The 25,417-nt window shown below is 29.0% G+C and overlaps 1 protein-coding gene across 3 annotated transcripts in view; it reads right to left on the bottom strand.

Moving 5' to 3' along the window:
* The window catches only part of zip (myosin heavy chain 10), a 133,645-nt gene that overhangs the window by 11,329 nt on the left and 96,899 nt on the right, over positions 1 to 25,417 (bottom strand). For all 3 annotated transcript variants that reach the window (XM_065514175.1, XM_065514174.1, XM_065514176.1), the window contains exons 4-6: positions 22,248 to 22,404; positions 12,629 to 12,750; positions 1,815 to 1,838 (exon numbers count right to left, since the gene is read on the bottom strand). In XM_065514175.1, coding sequence (XP_065370247.1) covers positions 1,815 to 1,838; positions 12,629 to 12,750; positions 22,248 to 22,404 — 303 coding nt within the window. The remainder of the gene's footprint in view (positions 1 to 1,814; positions 1,839 to 12,628; positions 12,751 to 22,247; positions 22,405 to 25,417) is intronic.

The following is a 25,417-nucleotide window of genomic DNA, read 5'->3' as shown; positions in this document are numbered from 1 at the left end:
GTAAAAACTACCAAATATTTTTACTCCGTAAGTAACTAAGCACTGATAGATACCTATTTATTGAAATTACGGGCATAAAAGCTAAACAAAACCCATTTTAGTTCAATTTGGATAACATTTGAATTAACAAAGGTTGAATGAATTCTGTTATGAATGAATTCATTAATATTCTATTTACAAATAAAAATCTTTGAATGAAGCTAAAGAACTAGTTTTTGGGAATGGATTTATGAAATTAATTCCAAAATTGAAGATAAAATTGAATTAATTAATTGTTAAATTAACAAAAAAATTTATGATTCAAAGGTTGAATGAATTCTGTTATGAATTATTTCAATGATGAATGAATTCTATTTAAATAAAAACCTTTGAATGAAGCTAAAGATTTAGATTTTGGTAATGGATTTATGAAATAATGGCTGACATTTTTTAATTCCGAATTAAGAATTTATTGGAAGCTCTGATCCGAAGCAGAAATACAATTGTTGTGAGAGAGAGTTAGAAAATTGTTAGTCTAAATAATATTTTCCTATGATTTCAAAAAGAATTTGCTTAAATTTTTATTGTTGCATGGTTAAATTTAAATTGAAATGAAATTTTTGTTTAAACCCTGTTTTAATTTACATATTTTAAACTTTTAAATTATATATATTAAACATTAATTGTAGACTTTAACTACTTATGTGCTGTCGATTCTAAACAATACAATAAATATTGCAACAATGAAACGTTTCACTCATAATATTTTGTATTCAAAAATTTATGTATGACAAACATTTGATCTACATAAAATAAATCAAAACCGCAATTAAAATTGAAATATAAAATAAAATATGTATGAAAAACTACAAAATTATCCTCATCTATGAATATCTCAAAATAAATAATGAAATAATACATAAATAAATTGTAGATAATTATGAATCTTAGGTAATGATTATTATTGCTATAAATAATTAAATATATTACAATAATGTTTGTATATATATTGTGATACTTTACCGCAAGTGTTCCTGCAGTACTACTACTCTAGATATTTTGGAAAATGAATGATACAAATGTTTAGCATCGCAAGAAGTTTCGTTACGTTTTTTTATAAAAAAAAAAAATTAATAAATAATCGTAGACAAGACGACAATAAAAGGTTGAATGGTGGTAGAGGTTTACAATTACAAAGTTTTTTTTTAAATTATTACACACAAAATAAAGTGGTGTAAAAAAAAAATAGTTATTTTTATTATGGGTGGGGTAACAACAAACAGTTTTGATTGTTTAATAGATTTAAATTCAAATCAAAAATTTAAAACAGTTACAAAATAATAAGAATAATGAAAAAAAAAGAAAAAACAATGACGATGTTGATGTTAACGATGAGATATTGATGATGTTGGCGATAATGGAGTTGGAGAAGATGCACATGGTGAATAAGATTGATGGCAGGGCGTAATTAAATTTATTGGTTATTGGATGATAAATAGAATATGAAAAATGCATTAGAATACCGGAGAGATCAAAATAAATGTTTCTTGAAATCGGGGGTGAAAACTTAACAACAAAACGGAAACACCAAATTAATAAAATTGAATTAAAATCAAATCTAAATTAAAAGAAAAAAAACATAATTAAACAATTTAAAGCGCATTAGAACATAAATAATAAACCAAACCATAAGAAAATATATATAAACAACTAAATTAAACCATTATTTAAATAAAAAGCATAAAATTTACAAAAATGGGTTGATATAAAAAAAAATAATTCACAAACAATAAAACTTAAGAAATAATTTATATACAAAACCAGGAAATACTTACAATAATTAAAGCCGGATGTGGTCCCTTTATTGGTGTTTAATTAAAAAAACATACATATTGGATTTTTTAAAAATATTTGATGGATTTTTTTTTTTTTTTTGATAAAAATAATTTGTTTTGCAGGAGTTGTTGATTTGTAGGTGGATGGTTGGTGTTGTAATATTGTGTTTTGTGTAATATTTGAATATTTGTGAATATTTTTGTACAATTGTATTTACAATTAAATAAATTTGTTTATAATTTAATAGTTTTTGATTTTGTATTTTGCAGCAACAACCACATTATGTTTACAACAACCAAATAGTGTGTACAAAAGAGTAGTTTTTTTTAATTATATTGTTGGTATATTTGTTTGTTTTTGTTTATTTTTTTTAGGAGCGTGTTTAAATTTATATTGCAGAAGTATACATGAAAATAAAAAAAGAAAAAAATAAATCAATAGAAAAAAATTAAAAATTAAATAAAAATTTGAATTTAACATAAATATTTTTGAAAATTCACCTACACCAAAATTCATATTGCAATTTTGTTGCAGTGATAAAGTACATGTATTTATGTATGATTTAACAAGCAAAATAAAATGTAAAATTCTTTTGTTTTTAACACCTTTATTCTAAAAAATACCTATTACTAAACTGTGTGTGTTTTAATCATTTTATCATTTTATCATTATCATCATTATATCATTTTAAATACTAATTTTAATTTCAAAATCTGATTCATATAATGTTATAATATGACTTTTGAAATGATTTTGAATAAGAAAATAAAAAATGCAGTAAAATTTTTTAAAAAAGACAAACTGCTAATAAAAAGCATCAAGAGTTTTTAACAAAATAAGTGCAAGATTTAAAAGTGCTAAGGAACAAGTTCAAGGATTATAGTAAGTTTCACTTTTTTTATAACTGTCATTGAGATTGCGTTAAGTACATAAGTTTTGAGTTTAAATCCCATGATAATTTAATCAAACAAAGTAGATTTTGAAATAAAGTAGTGAGTGTCAAATAGATGGTGCACACTTTTAGGCTTATAAATTTATATGGCAAAATATTTATTTTATCGTTACATTTTACATTTAGTGAACCGAGAAATTTTCAGGGAATATTTTTTAAAAATTCTTGGTAAATGTTTGTCTTAGAGCTAGTTTCTGGGATAGAGATAATCTACATTCTTCGCTTAAACCTAAATTAAACTAAAAATTGTGTTTCTCACTTATTGTTTATATGCTATATAATCTAGGTTTAACTGAGCATCATTGGTGAGTTAAACCTAAGTATAAAATGCCAAAGCACAAACAGATGGAAAATAAAATAAACAATTCAGCACAGCAGCTCTTTGTTTTTATTTGCTTTATTAACATCAATATAATTTTTAATATACATTTTATATACTTTTATGTCGCTTTTTCTTTTAGAAAGTTAAAATTTACAAAAAAAGTTATGTAACGCGGTTGCTTTTTCTTATAAAATGTATAGTATTGCCATATTTATATGAAAAAATTTGAAGAATAAACATGTGATTTGACTGAAAAGTATGGCAATGCTAACAAAATTAATCCACTAGTGAGAAACACAATCATTGGTTAAATTCCGGCAAAATATGTTTCAGGATTAATATAACAGCGTGTTAAGCTGAGTTTAACTGACAAGTAAGAAACTAGCTCTTAAAGTAACAGTATTATTTTCATACACATAAAACAGATTAATTCTTATTTGCATCCAATCGAATGATACAATAAATTTGGTTAGAACAACCAAGGTTTACATGGAAAGACAGACGGACGGACATTGTAAAATCGACTCAGAAAGTTATTCTGCATCGATCGGTATACTTTGAGGTGTGTTTTAGACTACTATTCTTGGGATTAAAATTGTGAGGATACAATCTGCACAAACGCAATATAAAAATTCCCGGAAATGGAAAGATTGTTATTAATATCCCGGAAAATTAAAAAAAAGTCCGTGAAATTAGGAACCCTAATAAAGATTGAGTTGTAGAACAAATTACGCCTCAGAATCATTCACCCCTATCGACAATAACATGTGAAATTTTGTTCCCATGAAATATCCATTTTCCTCGAAGGGAAAAATTGATATCGTGATATTTCCCTGAACTTTTCATTCACAATAGTTGATTTTGTTCGTAACAGCTGTTTATTGTTTACAAAATTACATCTAAAAATTTCACAACAAGGGGAACTTTTTCACGTGAACAAAGTTGATGAACGAATAAAGGAAAAGGGAAAATATTTCATGTGAAATATTGATTCGCGATAAGGGTGATTACCACTTTGGCTGGGTCAGACCGGTTATTGTTGTTTGGCTTTCGACATTTTTTTAGAGGCAATTGTGCATTGGTTAAGGTAGTTCAAATATATACAAATGTGATATTCGTTTAAGAAATCATCAATCTCTATATTCAGTTAAACAATTCGATCGTCAACTGGTTTGCAAAGACGTAGGAGATCGCGCTGTTGTGTCAACAAATAATTTCATGACAAAGAAGTAGTTCAAGCATTGGTTCAAGTGGTGACAAACTTTAAGTGAATCATGCATGATTTTAACATTATCGTGTCATTGAAGATCACGGGTTTATATGCAAGAGAATATAAATAAACTTCTCTTCATTGTAATATGTGATTAGAACCAATGTATGTCATTCATTTATTACATTAAGGTTATTTTTTGCATAGGACATACCGAACAATAAATGTTATTAACAGAATTAAGCAAATATAAATTAAATTTCATATCTATTTCTTACTGTGTGTAAAAAAACAATTTAATTTGATAAAGTTTTGGTTTTCATTAGTAAAGGCTTCAATAACGACAAGTTTATTTGAATTAAGGAAGGCATATACAAATTTCCTCCCGGAATATTAATTTTTCGTTCAAATATTTATTAAAGATATCGGTATTCACAGAAAAATCAGCACAACCAAGTTTAATATATACGGAAAAATTCATATAAAATTTAGTAAGAATCGGCTTACAACTACTGTAGTTCTCATATAAGCCTCACGTCCGAAAACAACTTTAACGGACATGATATCCTAATAAGGACAAATGAGTTTTGTTTTTACAAAAATTACATTAAAAACATTTTGTAAGAATCGGTCCATAATTGACCATAGCTCTCAAGGCAATACTCTCCACTAGTTTCAATAATTTAGCTATGTATTTTGGTCCCTTTTTTATATTTGGGCGAAGGAATAAACGAAGAAAATTTTCAAAAATGTATGTAACGCCATGTCAGTTGGTTTTTGTTGGGAATAAGGTCTGAGCTGCAACTGAAAACTTCAGCATCTGGATTGCACTCTCGTACATGAAACTTAGTTTGTTCGCCAATTGTACTTAATCGCTAATAGACAGTTGATTCTTTACCAATGATCTTAGTTTGGAAAACATTATTGAGTTCAATTTTATATGATTAATTAAAATTTTAGTTTTTTAAAAACCACAACATTCTTGTGAAACGTACTGTAATTCCAAAAATATATAATTAAAATATTGCAATAAACATTTCTTTTAACTTGAAACAAGCTTTATAGAAAACATATAAAACTTAACGCACCTTTTAAAAATTGTAAAACAAAATGAAAATTTAAAAAAAATTAAATATTTAGCTTAATATTTACACAAATATATTTAAAAAAGTGTTAACCAAAAATAAATTGCACTTATTTTAATTAAAACTAAATAAGTGATTTTATTTAAAAGTTCTATAACTATATAACTGTCGGATAATGACTTACTTTCGCCTATAATTGTGAATAGAAAATGGTGTAGGATAAATGAAATTTGTAAAATTCAATACGGTAAACAAAGAAAATCCATTTTTTAAAGAATTCCTAATTACTCTAATAAATTGTTTTGGTAACAAATAGTGTATTTTATCAATTAACCAAAAAAAAAGTTTGTTTATTTTTTTTTACACTAAGATAAGATTAATTTTAAGTACATACAGATAGTTTTCATTCGTAATAATTATTTTTATAGAATTTCTGTTATCATTTTCATTTTATCGATTCATGTTCAGTAGAAATGAGAGTGTATGTTTGTGTGTTGTTATTAATCGAATCAATGTAAATGAGTCATTAGGTCTAAAATTTTACACAAATTTCGGAAACAATTTTTTTCAAGTTTGTTTTTTTGTTTATATAGTTTTATTTATTGACACAATTTATATTTGGTGATTATTTATTTTGTTAAACAACAGCCTTATTGTAAAATGCATAAGAAACTATTTTTAGTAATCATGATAAAGTTAAATAATCGTCACTAATAAATAAGCAGAATTGTTTGGTTTAGGTAATTGATGGCAATCAAGATGTAGTTGCCAGGAATGCGAGCGAAAGTAATTGTGCACTCTTTTAGAGCTTTTTAACTTTGTTTAGATGCTCAATTTGTGCATACTAAACTTGTTTGCGCAGATATTTTATGCGTATACTGAAACGTTTAAGAAATTTTTAAGCAAAACAGCACTATTCTGGGAGAGCATTTATGTGGGTTCTTCTAAATATTTGCCAAATTTTATTGAAGTAGCTTCAAAGTTGCGAGCTGCACTTTTATCATAAGTTTTAGGTGGATGTACCTAGAGGCAGACGGACATCGTTTAATCGATTAGACAGTGATTCAGGATCGAATTTAAGATAAATTTATTTATGAATCAATAAGGAATTTATTATCAAAAGAATGAAATCAAAACGTTTGTAGTACTAAGGAATTAATTCGTAATGAAATCTTTAATGAAAGAGAACAAATATAACTTGATTTTGAAAATTTTATTAAGAATTAATTCTATCGAACCTATGATATGATTCTCCACCAGTTAGTTTTGAATAAGTATGTGTTTTTTCATAACCTAAATTAAGCTTATAACTGTTTTTATCTGCATGATTACATTTTTTTAAGAATTAAGGACTGAGATCGAAAAATCTTAAAATACATAAATGTTAATAAAATAAATGTTTTCTTTTCCGGAAATCCTTCCAGAAAGGTTTTTATAGAGCTTTCTGTCACTTTGTTTGAACAGATAGTCCATCTTCGTTTAAAATCGACCACACTTTTGGACACCTTTTTGTGTTCTTAAATTCTCTTTTAACAAGAGGCCAACATCTCTTCACTGGCCTTAGCTCCAGGCAGTTTGGAGGATTCGCCTCTCTTGGTACAAATACCACATTATTGTTCTTGTACCACTCAACACCTTGCTTACCATAGTGACAGAATGCCAAATCAGGCCAAAAATAAATGGATACATTAAGAAATCTTATGAATGGAAGCATCCTCAATTGTTAACATCCTTGATGTAAATTTCGGTATTTATAGAGCAATTTGTAACAAATGTTTGGCTTTTTTTTTGCCGCAAATGCATATTTCTTGACATACCAAGAACTTTTTGCGAAAAATGTTATGCTTTTGGGTCCTAAACTTTTCTACAACATTCCCTCGAGCATCAGCAACATAAAAATATTGACCCGGAAGCATATATTTCGCTTATTTATATTATCTCTTACTTTAAAAAAATATACATTTAAAAATCCATGATTTTATCAATTCTCTGCTGCAACGGCAAGTATAATAACTAATTAATAAATGCATGTTTTAGTGAGGAAGTAGAAGAAAATTTCCACTCAAAAATCAACATTTTCACATTGACTCAATAGGAAATCGATAAAAGCATAAAAAAGAAAACAAAAATCTCAATGGGGATTCTATTTTAAAATAAAATTTTCGTTTGTTTTGTTTGTAAAAATGCCGCCACTATGTGATTGAAAAATTATTTTCAATTATTAGACATGATGCCAGGCACACTACGAGTACAAGTAGTACATAGTACAACAACGGCGTCGTCGTCGTCATCATCATTGTCATCCAACACATCGTCAGCCAAATGTGTGTGTTTTTTTTATAAAAAAAGAGGGGGAATCGATCTATAAACAAATGAATGTACAACTTGAAAATGCTATTAACCCTTCAATTTGTGTCTGCCATTTAACAACAGCAAGCAAAAAAAAAAGAGCAATTAGTTTCATTTCCAAATTTATTTCAATAAAAATTTGTCACATATTAATAAATGAAATTGTTCGTTATTTTTTTTCAAATATAATTTCCAAACAAAAATTATAAAACCTTGACTTAAATAGTTAATCTTAATGGTGTATTTGTGGAATAATCATGGCCTTCAATTTGTAACAAATGTTTGTTCAAACTTAGAATTCTAGGCCTTTTCAAACTACATTCATACATATTGAGATGTAAACAAGGATTACAGTTTTAATTCATTAGATTTTCAATGAAAATCATTTTCTATAAAACTCTGATTTAAACGAAACAAACCATCTCAGGTTACATACTTGTTTATAATATTTTTTTCGGTTATGGCAATTTAATTTCAGTTTTACCTTATATGGCAGATATTTATTTATTTATTATTTGCTGCTTATAGAAATCAACAAATGTTTTGAAAACTCAAATGCCAGCTTTTTTTCATTTTTGTTTCTGTTCTTACAGACACCTTTTGTTAAAGATAAAGTGACTCATGTTCAAAATATTCCTGATGTTTTCATTTTACGTTTTTTTTTTCATTTCAATATAATTTTTAGCTTTTGGTATGCCTTGAGAAAACAAATGACTTTAATACGAGTACTATACAAATGAGTACAATATATAATATTTTTTTTTCACTACTGTCAAGATAATCTTCTCCAGCAAATGTCTTAAGTATATTTATTTTTCAGTTATGAATTTAAAAATAAAATTAAATATAATAAAATTTGTTAAAACGCTTGTTTGAGTAGTAAAGATAATAAAGAAATTCTAAATGAATTACTAAATACAGAAAGAAGGAATACATACCTATAAAGGTTTATATTCAAATACCAAAATTAATTAACCGAACAAACAGTGGAAAATATCATTTGCCAGTTGCAGTTAAAATTAGGCAGAGATTAACTCGATCATAAATCGAAAAATTGGATCACTCAGATCCAAGATATAATCGAAAATATTACCAAATTTAAAGCCACGCCCTTTATTAGAGGTAGAAATTTGAATGCGATATGGACGGATGATTGGATTATTCCTTTAATTCGATATTCAAAGTATTTCTAAAGATTTGATTGTTTTTAGTTCCATAAATTTTTGTATAAATTATTGAGGTGGTCATATCCCACAAACCCTTTTTCATAGAAAATTTAAAATAGTTTAAGTTATTTCTTTTTTTAGAAATAAATCTGGCATTTCCAAACTGCTGGTCCGATCGTGATAAAATTTGACGTGGGTGTATACAAGGGGTATTCGAGTTTAAGTTATTAAAATGGACCCTAGAAATGTAGGGTACCTTCGACATTTAAAATTTGTACACACGTGAAATTTTTTTGTTTCCCATCCGATTTCAAAGATTTTTATATTTTTGGAATGGACTCGAATTTTTTTTGTTAGTTAAACAACTAAATTACCAATAATATACAATTTCAGAGAGCAATAGCAGTTATGAATCCAAATATAAACGATTTTCCAGATTTCTGCTGTTTTTTGGGAGAAAAGGTGACTCAACTCGTTTTTTATTTAAAAAAAACTTTCTTTAAGAACATATAACAATTCCTATTTCCCATGTCCTATTTTTCGAATATGTCGCTCACTTCGGAATTTGACCAATTTTTTATAAAAATTTCCAATTTGGGCCACATGTTGTAAAATCCCAAAGCTGGGATCGGAAAACGGAAAGCAGCTTTGGAAAACTTGACGTGTTTCCTATTTATCCCCAAAGTATTTTCTCAGCCCCGAAGGAAATGTGGATCATATGGGTAAAAAAAAAACATTTTTGGATTTTCTCTCCAATTTTTAAGAATTGCGGGATTTCCTTTAACCTTTTGACACTTTTTTTTCACTTTGTTATTTAGAATGACAAATTTAAAAAACGTAAACGAAAATTTCATTGAGTTTTGTTAATAAATAAAAATCTTATTACATAATTACATATTTATTGAGTTTTTAATTTAATTTTTGGTCTTTTCAAAAAAAATTTCAATTCAATAAATTTTTTTTTTCAAAAATATGCCACTTTAAAACTCCGTCCTTCAAAAATATTGCACTTTTTTATTGGACCAGCCGTTTAAAAAACTCAGATTTATTTCCAAAAACTTTTGATTCTGCCCCACTGTGCGAACAAGGAAAAAATCGAATGGAAATTGAAGAGATTCCGATACAAATGACAAATGGTGATGGATTTGTATATAACCAAAATTAGAAATCGAGTCAGTTTATCTCTTTATATTAAATTTTTAAAATTTTTTGGTTTTTAACGAAGTCTATATTCTTAAAATTTAATAATTTGTTCTCGGCGGTAATTGCCGGGATCACGGGAAATTAAAAAGTGCAGGAAAAGTAAAACTCTAAATATGAGAGATATTATTAGTCACTGTAACCATAACCTGTATGTAGACAACATAAACAAATTATATATGGGAGATTTCATGTCAAATGAACCAACTTTTAAAATCGGGATGAAATTTGCACCAAGGTTAGACCTTTGACATTTTTTAGGTCTTCAAGGAAAATATCTAGGCTTTATTTTAAGAAAAAAAAAACCCATTTTGAAAAAAAAGGTCAAATAAGTTTTTGATTTGGGAAAAAAATATTCACCCCGCGAATCAATATTCCACATGAAATATTTCCTTTTTTTGTTCATCAACTTTGTTCACGTGAAAAAATTCACCATGTTGTGAAATTTTTAGATGGAATTTTATAAACAATAAACAGCTGTTACGAACAAAATCCACTATTGTGAATGAAAAGTTCATGATAGCAATTTTCCCTTCGAGGGAAATGGATATTTCAAGGGAACAAAATTTCACATGTTATTGCCGATAGGGGTGATTAAATTTTTTTAAAATATTTTTTTTTCGAAAGGTTGTAGAAATAGCTATCTAAAATATTTGGGACACATTTTGATAAGAACAAATAGTTACGTGTATGACAAAAATACATGTTTGGTAAAAATGTAAAATTTTGACCCCCTCTAACTCAGAGAGTTCTTGACCGAATGAATTACTATCCAATAGGACTAAATTTCATCCCGATCGGAAGACATCGATTTTAAGTTGGTTCACTTGACATGAAATCCCCCATACACAATTTTGAGAAAATATTTTTAATAAACAATAAAAACTTCATTTAAAACATTTCGAGACAACTATCACCAAAAATCATGATTTTATGAAACTAATTAATTTGTTAAAATCGGTTTTGTTTTGTTTTTCATTTCATCAGACTGTCATTATTAATAAATAAATTATGTATGTCTATAATAGATCTAGTTGTTGTTGTTGTTATTGCTAATATTTTGATGCCTTATTTTATTCTCAATTAAGCATTTAATTACTACGTTAAATATGTAACATAAAAATAAAATAAAAAACAGACTACAATGTATGTTTTCGTATGAACATTAACAAATTTTAAGATGTTGAATAATAAGTAAACAATTTACTTTGAGATTTTCTGTGTTTATTTGTTAGTTTTTTATTTATTTTATATTCAAGTACATAATAAACAAGTTCATTGCAAATTTCAACAAATACAAATGGAAAATACTACTATGTTGGTATAAAAAAACAACAACAACAAAAACATTACAATTTACAAATAAAAAAAAAACATCAACAATTGTCTGTCAAATTCGTATTGTAATTGTGTGGCAGTTTTAAAGGCGCATGCGTGCACGTCAAATGTCAATAAATAAATTTTAATTAAACGTATGTATGTTTTTTTCCCTGCCTCTCGCTCTCTAGCTACCTATCATTTTTAGTCTTTACACATCTGAAATAGTAACGTATCTTAGTAATTTAAACATTTAAGAAGTTTTAACCAATTTTGTTTAAAACTACAACTTTGTTTGCTATTGTTAGCCAAAAATACCAAAAAAAAAAATAGAAAAACAAAAAAATATTTTCCCATATTATTTTGTTGCACATTTTCAAGAACAAGTTTCCTTAATAGACAAGGTTTTTTGTCAATTTATAAATTGTAGACACAAAAACTCGCAACTTTTTAATAATATCATAATCAATTATGGTTTTTATTTGTTGGTTTTTAATTTTTCTTTATATATTTTGTTTAATGTAAAAAAAACTATGTGTAAATTGTTAACTTTATATGGGCATGGTTAAATTAACTAGGTGAACATAGAGTCTCACTAAAGGAGATACATACAAATTATTAATAATTGAGTTTAATTTTCAAGGAAATTTAATTTGAAAATTTGTTGCCGCCATAAAAATCTCATAGATTTTTCATGATTATTTAATCGCAACATCTGTTAATTGAGAACTACTTTTAAGTTTTCTATACGTAATCGTACATTAACAATGAATAATTGATTTATGTTCTCAAGGAATATAATTGTTTTAAAATTCTTATAGTTTGTTTAATAAATAAAGACAACAGCTGTTAATTAAGAAATATTTCTTTTTTTAATTAAGAAATCTTTAAATGATTACAATCAATAATTCAGTCCTATAAACCATCGCTTTTAAACCTGTTCTCTTGTCTTGCATTTCTCTTTTACATGTCTTTTAATTACATATTTATTTAATAAACATTTAAATCTTTTACATTTAAATGTGGGTGTAATTCCGTAAAAATTCTCTCACGTTTTAACCAAAAACATTTAAAAAAAAACCTAATAGATTTTCTTTGTTTAACCATATTTGTATAAATTATATAAATTCAACAAAAAATAAAAAAAAAACTTTAATAATAGTGCTATAATAATTACAATTAATAATAAAAAAATAAATTAAATTTACTTACCGCACCAGAACCTTTAGGTTTTGAGGCAGCCACATACGCTAAATACTGTATGACTTTTTTAGTATTTTCAGTTTTACCAGCACCAGATTCACCAGTACACAGAATTGATTGATCTTCTCGATCTAAAATGTAACAAAACAAACCATAAATTAGTTGCAAAATCATTAATAATAAATTATCAATATTAAAATCTTTTCTGTTAGCTGTTAGATAAATAAACTACAATATTATTTGTATTTCTTTAAAACACTTGGAAGCTGTTTAATTGACTTTTCTAATAGTTGTCTGCCATATGGTAGTTATGGATTTTGAAAGACTTCATCAACGTCATCGTGAATAATTAAACAAGATAACGAACGAAAAATTTAATTGCTAAATATTTAGACACGCACATTTATTCAACACTTTACTTTAAATAGTGTTGATTTTGAAAATAAACATTTTAATTAAGAAACACTTAAAATAAAATGTTTTTCTACAAATTAGCAGCAAATTAACAAAAAAAAATATAAAAAATTGAGACCAGTTTGCTAAGCAACAAATGAAAATGTTTAAATTTGGTTTATACTTAGAGCTTTCTTATGTTCTGGCCCCCACAGTTATGCAATTGGCATTTTTACGTAATTTTTAACCACCCATAACTTAATTACTTCTCCTAGGCCAATGTCATGTTAAAAGTGATAGGACCCCTTCATATAAAGTGTTAGCACTTTAACTGGTCCATATTCCCCTAAGAACTAGTTACATAACTAGCTCTGTGTCAGTTTTCCACCCCTTAGGGTCAAGATTTCTTTCCGTTTAAGCCTTTGAATGATCTTTGAAAAATCTGGAAAGCTTTTTATAATTTATTGAATCGCTTTAATGAACTTATAGTTTCACAATAATGTTGTGAATCGAATGACTGAAATTCTAACGAATTGTTATTATTTGTTGATACAGTATCTTCTACAGATATCGACCAATAACATCGAAAATATCCTAACCAACAATAAATTCGATTTTCGTTTTTAAAGGAAATACGATAATTTGAAAACATTTATAAAATCTGTTAAATTGTAATAGTTTTACCAAGTACCGTTAAAATTTAATAGCAAAAACTATTTCAGCTTATACTACAAAGAATCACAAAAAATGCTACTCCTGCTAAATTTGTTGTTATGCTCTTAAAAGATTTGTTGCTGTTGTGGCTTAATATGTGTCATTTCAAATAAATTTAGAGTGCCCGATAGTTTATGTGTTGTGGGTTCGATTCCTGCCACAGACTGTGATATGTTTTGATATAATATAATGATGAGCATATTTATAACTACTGATCACCGAACTCTTGTGTCAATAAAACATCTCGAATATTTTAAACAAAGTCAACGGAAATATCACCGGAAATAGTAAAGAGTTCTGAAAGTTGCCGTAAAGAACTAGGAAACTAAAAATCTAACAAAGAAAATTCCACCAATTACAGTCAGCAATATTTTGAATATGAACTTTGAAATCTTCTCAATCCAAAGTAAGGAACTGTAATTACTAACACCAGTTTACGGTGCCAACATTTGGAAATGCAAATATTTAAATTAATTTATTTTGAATTTTCGCAACCAAGCCATATCATGGCGCTAAGATATTCTCAAGACATTCCCACGGCAGCCGGTTCTACGTACCGGAATTAACCGAAGAGCTTCGGTCAAGGGCTGTCAACTCAGCAACATCAACATGGCGCTATTGCAAATAGCTTAGAAATATGTAAGAAACTCCTAAAGCAACTAAAGTGTCTTTTTCGTAGAACGAAAAAAAAACTCAAAACTAGTCCCAGCAATTTGTATGATCAACTTCCCCTTAATATTGCCATATCTAAAGTTGGACATAATAAGAAGGAAGTTGCGAAAGAATAGCCTCCTGAGTATTCCTTTTCTAAGATAATTTGCTATAAAGATAGGTATATTGCCTCAGTAATCAGTTTTAGCTCAACACCTCCCACCCTAGGAATACTAAATTCATGTACATTATACCTTCAGGTGATGATAACTAACTCTGTTTTAGCCGGGTTCAAACTCAGACGATGATGAAGATAGTTCACCTAACGCTATCTGCATAATCTCACAGATAGTAGAAAGGAATTTGCACTTAATCAGAATAAATTGTTCCTCAAAGGTCTTCAGGACGACATTGATCTATCTGCAGCTCTACATTCGAATTTATAATCATGTCAAGCTTGCGAATTATCCAATACACCAGGAAATCATGGACCCTAAGAACCTCAACGATTCCCTAATAACCTCAGTTTTTATATTACTAAAGGATCCAGATAAGATGCTTTTAACAATAAAACTTTTGGAGAAAATAATACTGGCTTAGAGAAAATAATACTTTAGAGAAAATAATACTGGCTTAAATTTGTTTATATGTATATATTCTGATTTCAAATATTTGTTTTTCGAAATGAATTAAAAGTAGTTTTGGTTTTGATGGGCATAACGTTGCCAAATTAAAAATGATAAAGCAGAATGATTAAATGTTTTGTGAATTTACAAAATTTAACGGAACCAAATCGATCGGAATAGTAACTATGGAATCAAAACCATTTCGAACGGAATGTGACAGGCCTGGAATATTGGATTTTCAAGAATTATTTGAAAAATGTCTACTGGTGTTTGGCTTAATTTTTTTTAATAGAGAAGTAACACTCTTGAATTGGAAAGGGCATAGATTGGAGAAGGAAGAGAGGAGAAAAGCTTTTTTGTTTGACAACTCTGTAATTGCGCCTTATGTTTGTTTTTAGTATATGTTGCAGCGCCACTGGTGGTGAGTAGGCGCATTATTCAAGCTATTTTATAGCCATTATTTATTTTAATAAGGCGGCATTTAAATGCTATACTGCCAAAGTAGGGCGCTGTGATAAATACTAGCTATTAGTATAATAATAATAATTATAAACTGATGTTGTTGATTGGCAGCAGCTGGGAATCGAAGAAACCGAGAACCGGTTTCTAAAAAAAGTCGAAGAATCGATCACCCTACGCAGCACCCTCTTTAGTATTAAAAAATTCCCAGGAAAGGAAATAGTCCAGGAAATTAAAAACCCTAGAATTATCTTAAAACAAACTACATACACAAATTACTACTTTAGTGAGAACATTATAATTATTTCGCCTTTAAACCTTGAAGCGGGTTTAAAGGCGAAATAATCACATTTACATTTTTTAATTTAACATAATTAAACAAATTTTGAAGTCACCAATAACATAAAAAAACCAGCTCTTAAAGTATTTTGTATATTATTCTACAAAACATTATCCACATTTATAAACTCATTTAGACAGACATTGGTTTTGAATCTTCTTTAAAAAAAAAACAAAAAACTAAAAAGAAATAAAAACTCTCCTTTTTGGAGTGGTATTTTGGGTGTGTCTTTTTTTCCGTTGGCATTTCAAGTATCCATTCCGTCTTTTGGTTTCATTCTTGCTTATATTCGTACTGATTATTTTTATTCCCCATTTCTTTAATTTAATCTTGTGCCATAAGAATTTTATTTATATTGAATTTAATGGTGTTGGGCTTATTGCTTATGTATTTATATTTTTAAAAATAAGAACAGTTAATTTTCAACTTCATAAACATAATTAAGTAATTGATTTCAATCTAAAAATAAATAAAAAGATTTATTTTATTAAAATACGCAGCAAACTACTTACAGCAAATGAGTATGAGTTTGTTTCTTTTTAATAACATATCTTTACAGAAGTTTAATCAACCCTTAAAGTTTTTATATAAACTTGCAGTTTCAGTTTCCTTTTAATAAAGTTAAGTTTGATAACACAAACTGACTTTCTTTTAAATTTCATTATAAATATTTTAATATGGCGAAATTTGCATGAATCATGCTCTTAAAATGTGTACTTACTTAAAAAATGTAGTAAATGTGATACTAAAACTTCATCCGTTGCAGAACTAACAACAATAACAAACAAAAAGGAAAGATATAAAATTGTTTATCAACACTCCTTCCTTATGACTCATTTGTTAAAAAATTCCAGCAATTTTTCAAAAAGAGGTTTTTCATTTGGAATATATAAAAAACAGAAGTAAGCTAAACTTTTAAAATATTCTTTAAACCGCCTAAAAAACTCAGTCTTAATTTCATTAACATACATTCCAATTGGAATAGTAAAATCTACTTAGGCCTCTATACACGGCTGTCATATTCTTACAAAGTTGTCAGAAAATGTTCAATAAATGGTTAACAACTATATGTTTCTACATAAGTTCTAATGGTTGTGTTAACCATTTCTGAGCATGTCTCTGACAATCTGACAACCGTGTATACGTAGCTTTACACTTAAAATCAGACCTACGTAAGTTATTCTCATTGTTTGTAGAATATTATTTGAAATCTATAAACTAATGATCCACATAAAAGTGAAACTAGTACAAAACCAAGTAAGATGATTGTGATTTAATTGATAAACACATGGACAAATGAACTAATGAATGGCTGGACGACGACGACGACGACTGATGAGTCATCAAATCTTCATTAAAACGTATGCAAAATATCAGAAACTATAAAATTGAATGAAATAAAGTGCGAGTTTTTTTTTTAAAACGTGTCTAAATACATTTTAACACACATATACAGTATTGGAGAATGGTCAAAATATATAAAACCAGTTACACTATTTTTTTCTCAGCTGGATGTTACAGTGTGACACAGATAATATAAAACGAAAATGTGTAAACCTTTATTTGAACTATTATTATACTAATCATTAAATTAAATGCTTCTAAAGGTATTTATAAACGACCATACTGTGTATTAACACTTTTCAAATTTGAAATATTCCCACCTAACGGCAATAACATGTGAAATTTATGTTCCTATATCCATATCCCTCGAAGGGAAAATTTCTATAGTGACATTCCCATGAAGTTTTTATTCACAATAGTTGATTTTGTTCGTAACAGCTGTTTATTGTTTACAAAATTCTATCTAAAAATTTCCCATCTTAGGGAATTTTTCAACGTGAACACTGTTGATGAACGAATAATGGGAAAAGGGAACATATTTCATGTGAAATATTGATTCGCGATAGGGGTGATTTTTACAATCCATCCGATTTATCAAGAAATCATTTAGAAGAATTAATTTCTTGTTTACACGATAGTATTCAAAATATTTTTTTGTGGATGTTTTTCCGCAATTTTTATTTATTTCTTATATTTTCTTCACATTTATTGTTTGTCTTATTCATCCCTTTCGTGAAAAACATGTGAAATTTATGTTCCCATGAAATATCCATTTCCCTCGAAGAGAAAATTGTTATCGTGATGTTCCCATGAACTTTTCATTCACAATAGTTGATTTTGTTCGTAACAGCTGTTTATTGTTCCATCGAAAAATTTCCCAACATGGGGAATTTTTCACGTGAAGAAAGTTCATGAACGAAACATGGGAAAAGGAAACATATTTCATGTGATATATTGATTCGCGATAGGGGTGATTAGTAAAGAGTGTTTTTTTAAGCCTGTTAAAACTTAGGAAAGGGTTTACTGTCATACTGCATTCACTTTTTGTTATTTATGATCTGTATTAGTGTCCAAAAAAACCGGAAAAATTAAAAAACCGGTTACCGGTTTAACCGAAAAGGTGTGTTTTTGAAAAAAACGGTTTTGATTTTTATGTTTTAAAAAAACCGATTATCCGGTTTCGGTTTTTGTCTTCAAAAAAACCGGTTAACCGGTTTATATTAAATTTTTATTCAATATGAAAAATACGCTAATTTAAAATATTTGAATTCTTAAGGCAATTATTTTATATATTTTACGAAATATTGTCAAATGCTAAAATTTTCTATAAAATTAATCGATATTTTTAAAAATGGTGTCAAAGTTTTTCAAAAATATGTTTAAATGAGCTTTTGAAAATACATTTCATTAAACCGAATGTTAAAGAAAACCGAAACCGGTCGAGTTTACAAAGATGAAAAAACCGGTTGACCGGTTTTCGGTTTTGGATACTCTAATCTGTATACTCCAGCAAATCATCATGACTAAACTGACACTTGAACAACGCTAACAAATTTGAAAATCAGTCATCGATTCGCTTATAGACGACGCATTTTCCTGGATGTAATAGAGTCTTTAGTGTCTGTTGTAGATTGGTCTCATTTTGTTTATTAACAAACCCGTTAAACCAAAAATTAGGCTTTTGAAACATTTATACAATATAAATTTATTGAAAGTATTGGCCATTGTCAGCTACGATCTTTTTCCATCTTTCTGGCAACATATGGATTCCGCGCCAAAAGAACTGCTCATCTTTTGAGGCCAAGAACGAATCAAGCAAATTTCGGATACTCTGTTCTGAACTGAAGCGTATCCCAGAGAGAGCATTCTGCATCGATCGAAAGAAATAGTAGTCAGGCGGGACAAGGTCTGGACTATAAGGCGGGTGAGGCAAAAACTTCCCAACCACTTCTTTCTAAATAGTTTTTAACAGGTATTGGAACATGTGGCCGAGCGTTGTCATGATGGAATGTGCTCCCTTCAAACGAATCAGTTGCGTTCGGTACAGGTTCTCTGTGATGATCTGATTAGATTTCAGCAGCTCATAAAATATAGGACCCCTTTGCTCCCACCATATACAGAGAATTACCTTAGCACCATGTATATTTGGCTTTGGTGTCGATTCGGCTGGTTGACCAGGCTTCACATACGATCTCCTACGCTTCGAGTTGTCGCAACGGATCCATTTTTTATCGAAAGTAATGATTCGGTGCAAAAATGGCATTCCTTTATAGCGTTCAAGCATTATTTCGGACATGCAAAATCGTATTTCAATGTATCTCAGCTTCAATTCGTATGGTACCCAATTTCCCTGTTTTTGGATGAATCCTACTGCTCGCAAACGTTATGAAATTGCTGCTTGAGTAGCTCATGGCGTAATGCCGCCAATTCTTGGCCTTCAACTTTTTTTGCTGGCCTGGGCGATCTTTGTATTTCGTGTCAAAATCACCACTTCTGAATGCAGAAACCATCTATTACACGTTGAAACCGATGGAACACATTGTTAATGCTAATATGTGTCACACTGTAGCATAAATATTACCATCATCTAGCTATTGGAATATAAACACAACAATGAATGATCAGTCATTCACAAATGGTTCAAACGAAAAAAAATAACAACTCTCAAGCGTACAGGAAAATATACAGTTGATTGTTGACACATAAATGAAGAAAGTCTTGATAAATAGTGTGTGAGATGTGCTGATGGTTGGCGGTGTTGGAGGTGCTGGTGGAGGTATCATTCAAATGGTTCAAAGTGGTGGTAGTGCCAGTGTTGGAGTAGCACACAATTATAATGTCGCGTATATGAAATGAATCATGGTTATTCAAATAAATAGCATATTTTTATTTTTATTGTTGTTGTTGTTTTTGTTACCATATATAGTATGAATTTGGAAATTAGTTTGAGTATTAAAATTTCCAAGAAAGGTATTTAAATTGTTTAAACTTATTTTGTGTGTGTTATTATTATTGTTATTTATTTTGAATAATGTAAACAAATATGATAAGAAAATGTTTATGTTTATGTAATCACTCACTCACCAGTCATTAAATAAATGTCTTTTTTATGATTAATTTCGTTTTGTGAGGGATTAAATTTCATTTGAAATTTATTAATTGAATTAATTGAAATTAATGTCAAGAACCTTAAAGGTACTTGGGTTTAAAATGTTGTTACACACATTTAGAATTATTTTGGTGTATAAACCAGTAAACAACTTGTCAACAACATCCAGTCACTTATGTCAACATACTTTTCAAACCTACTACATACCACCTATATTACTTAGAAGTAGTATAATAATAGCTGGATATTATAATATCATCTAGTAAATACTGATTTATTAGAAATAATAATTGTAACGTCTCATACAAAGAATCAATACAATTAATATTTAATCAAAAATATTTGACGCATGTTTTTTTCCAAAAGCGGGATACGCTTTTGCCGTCGTACTATAAAAAAGTGGTAAAACTTGCCTCCACAGTTTTGCTGGCGTTTACGCACTAAATTGAAACAGCGTTGATATTCCTCCTTCAAAACAGACTTGTAGAACTCTGACTTCAAATAACCCCATAAAAATAAATTCAATGGTGTTAAATCACACGATCTGATTGCAGAAACACGAAAGAACACGACAATGCAATGTCTCATGAAGTAGTTGAACTGTTTCACAGGTATTTACAGCTTGTGTCACCGCCTTGTTGAGACCACATGTCGTCGCATCTCAACGTCAATAAGTATCTTGTATTCTAACAAGGTCTTCACAAATTTAACTTTCTTAAAGCTTATGTCCTACTCCACGATTCGTTCATATATCATTTTGCAATCGGTGCAGTAGTTTGGAATATCCAGATTTATTACCACTTTGTTTTCGTGTATCGTCTTAAATTTTTGCTCTCCAGCTTTCGCGTTTTCCTCTTCATTACAGAAGACATAATATTTGTATGGTGAGTTTCCACTTCGCAGCAAGTGGAAACATTGAGGGAATCTCAATGTTTTTATAAATGCTTTTTAAAAAGCTCAATTTTTGCACTGAGATGTTTCAATCACCCTTATCGCGAATCAATATTTCACATGAAATATGTTCCCTTTTCCCATTTTTCGTTCATAAACTTTGTTCACGTGAAAAAATTCCCCCATGTTGGGAAATTTTTAGATGGAATTTTGTAAACAATAAACAGCTGTTACGAACAAAATCAACTATTGTGAATGAAAAGTTCAGGGGAATATCACGATAGCATGATAGGGTTGAATATATTATACCAAGATTTTCTTTTATATGAGGAGCCGCAGAACAAAAGGTACTTTTTCAAATTTTTTTACAAATTGATTTTTTGGTATTTTTATATTTGGGTTGAAATCTTCTAGAAAAAATCAATTTCCCAAAATTTTAAATTTTCAAAAAAATACCTATTGTTCTGCGGCTCCTCGTATATAAACAAAATTCTTTAAATTCCTTAGGTAAGATAATCTAATACTAAAAATGTGAGTAAATAGATAAATTACATTTCAGGTAACTAAAATATGTGGTGTATTCTCCCTCCCTCTTTCCTTTCATGACATAAATTTCATACACGAATTTAGAAAAATAACAAATTAAAATACATATTAAATTTCTTAAAAAACTAAAAAAATAACCCGTTTTATCTTATCAATTAAAAAAAAAAAGTTTCTATTATCCCAACAAAAGGTCATTAGCAAATATTGGTTTATTTTGCAAACAAAAAAAAATATTATCACAGTCCAGATAACAAGAAACAAACGAACAAACTAACTGGTAACATTATTTTATTTGGTCTTTTATCGCAGTTCCAAGAGTTCATATTTTTGTTTTAATATCTCCCTCTTCTTCTTAAAAGAATATTTAACGTAATAATTTTAAAAATAAAATATGTAGTAAGTAAAACAATTTAGCAAAACTGATAACGCCAGAGTTAAAGGAAAAAAAATAAAACAAAGAAATACAATTTTACTTCCTATTTTCTTAATAAATAACTACTTATATGCGTTAAATTAAAATTAAAAGAAATCTACAAATGAAAAAAGAAAACTTACCTTGCAACATAGATCTATAGGCGGTGTCTGTTATAGCAAAGACATGGGGAGGTACTTCGTGTCTTTTTATGCCCTTATACCGTTCCATAATCTTTTCCGTGTAGATTGGTAACTTTTTGTAGGGATTAACAACAACGCAGAAAAGACCGGAATATGTCTGCAAAGAGAAACAGTGAGAAACAAAAAAACAAATTATTAATGTGTTTGTACAGAGATAAATGTGTAAAATGCTGGAAAAAAATATATTTCTGCACGAATGAGTTTTAGGCGAAAACAGCAAGCAGTCCCTGTCCAATTATGTATGAATGTAACGCTTGTAAACTTTAGTAAAAAAAATTTTAAAATTTAACTGTACAAAACCATGTGTCATTTTCAAAACAGGGATTTCTTATATAATGCTTACCAGTGAATACTTTGTAATGACTTGTCATTATCGACTAACATACATACTTGATAATGACTACTATCTGTGTTATGCATTACTTAGAATTGGTTTAGTAATGGTTGGCATATATAAACCTGTTATTCAAGTTTTTATTTATTGGAGTATATTCGATTCTCAATTCATACACAGAGAAAACAGATTCGTACGATTCGATTGCAAATATAGAATTTTTCAGTTCTATCAACAGAAAGCCAGTTGATAAAGAAGAATTTCGGTTTAAGCAACCAAAGTTTTGTTATCCCTTCTAAAATTTTGCAGCCACCACTGTAAAATTAGTTCACTGAGGTAGAATCATTCGATTGGCAACGAATTCGGTTGCTATCACGAATCTGTTTTCTCTGTCTAGTAGTTTAAAGCCTTAAATGTTCTTAAAATTATATTTGTAATATATTGGGAGTATGTCTTAGAAATGCGGAATTTACAATAGAATGCAGTTTTTGTTTTGAATAACTTATGCCATTTAGAAGGGTACATATCTGTCATTTATTCTCAATTAGTTATTGAACATTATAGTGTAAACAACAAAGTTTTTTGCTTCGAAAATGTCGATTTTGTACCAACAAAGCGTCATGTGCGAGAAGTTTTGCTTTACTTCATTAATTTGAAAAAATTGACGCTGAAGCACACCGAATGCTCACCAAAGGTTATGGTGACAGAGATGGTTTGTGCTTTTCAGAAGTGGTGATTTTGACACGGAAGACAAAGATCGCCCAGGCCAACCAAAAAAAAGTTTGAAGACCAAGAATTGTAGGCATTACTCCATGAAGATTGTTTTAAAACTCAACAAGAGCTTGCAAAATCATTGGGAGGTACTCAAACAGCAATTTCAAAACGTTTGTAAGCAGCAGGATTCCTCCAAAAGCAGGGAAATTAGGTACCATACGAATTGAAACCGAGAGATCTTGAAAGATGATTTTGCTTGTCCGAAATGATGCTTGAACGCTATAAAAAACCATTGGGAGCTACTCAAACAGCAATATCAAAACGTTTGTGAGCAGCAGGATTCATCCAAAACCAGGAAAATTGAGTACCATATGGATTGAAGTCGAGAGACCTTCAAAGACGATTTTGCATGTCCGAATAATGCTTGAATGCTGTAAAAGAAAATCATTTTTGCAACGAATCATTACTTGCGATGAAAAATGAATCCATTACGATAACCCGAAGCGTAATAGATCGTCTGTGAAGCCCGGCCAACCAGCTGAATCGACACCAAAGCCAAATATCCACTGAATGCTCTTTATTTACCAAAAGGGCCTTATATATTATGAGCTGCTGAAATCGGGTCATGCTATCACAGGGAACCTGTACCGAACACAATTGATTCCTTTGAAGCGAGCATAGGCCGAAAAACGTTCATAACTGTTAAAAAGAAGTGAAGTTTAGATAGAAGTGCTTGGGAAGTTTTGCCTTACCCGCCTTATAATAGTGGAGAACTTTCACCGTCCGACTACTATTTATTTCGATCGCTGTAGAACGTTCTCTCTGGGATACGCTTCGCTTCAGAACTGAGTATCCGAAATTGTCTTGATTCGTTTTTGGTGTCAAAGGATGAGCAGTTCTTTTGACGCGGAATCCATAGGTTGCCAGAATGGTCATAGCCTTTTCAAAATAATCACCCCTATCGTAAAAAACATGTGAAATTTGTGTTCCCATGAAATATCCATTTCCCTCGAAGGGAAAATTGCTATCGTGATAATCCTCTAAACTTTTCATTCACAATAGTTGATTTTGTTCGTAACAGCTGTTTAATGTCTACAAAATTCCATCTAAAAATTTCACAACATGGGGAATTTTTTCCCGTGAACAAAGTTTATGAACGAAAAATGGGAAAAGGGAAAATATTTCATGTGAAATATTGATTCGCGATAGGCGTGATTGATTCGCGATAGGTGTGAATAGCTAAACATTTTAAAAAATCCCGCATTTTTAAGTCAAAATTATCCGAGCTGCTAATACGAGATCATTTAGTGTCAAAAAAACAAAGTAAAAGTGGAAACCAAATTTACAGTTTAGAGAATATTCGCTTTCTTAAAGGGTTACCTATTTCATGGGACATTTTGAGGCAATTTTTACCCTTTATAAGCCAGTTGATTATATTAGGTCCCTTACTTAACAAATGCATAAACATAAATATATAATTGATTTTTACATGCCCCTTTACAAATTATTACATCATACATCAAGAAATATTTATAAAACATACATACATTTATTTATTTATATGTTTTATATGCGTATTATCACGTTTGCAATGGATTTTGGATAACTATTTTTTTTTTCAAACTAAATAAAACTTAATGTATTCGTAAAAGAAATAGAGCGTGGTGCCAAACATGGTTTGAAAATAAAACAAAAAAAAATAATAAAAAACACATTTAAGCAAATTAAAGTTTAAATACAAAAGAATCAAATAAATATAAAATATGTATGTACTATGTAGAATATAACAAACAATATGTTAGCAATATGTTTTTTTTAAAAACAAACCATGACTTACAAGAATCAAATAAATCTAATGTGGCATGCTACTTCTACTACTACTACTACCGTTTACTCTTAAATGAATCATAATTTTATGACGATCATATTTTCAAAACATATTCATATCACCTTTTAGGAATTTCACGAAAATCTAAAGAACAACATTTAAAGATAAATCAACAAAGGCAAGTCAGTCATTAAAAATTTTAAAATGTGTCCATGCTCAAGGCGACAAATTCGC

This window comes from Calliphora vicina, chromosome 5 (genome assembly GCF_958450345.1).
Source record: "Calliphora vicina chromosome 5, idCalVici1.1, whole genome shotgun sequence".
NCBI lineage: Eukaryota > Metazoa > Arthropoda > Insecta > Diptera > Calliphoridae > Calliphora > Calliphora vicina.
This window is presented reverse-complemented; position numbering and strand designations above follow the sequence as displayed.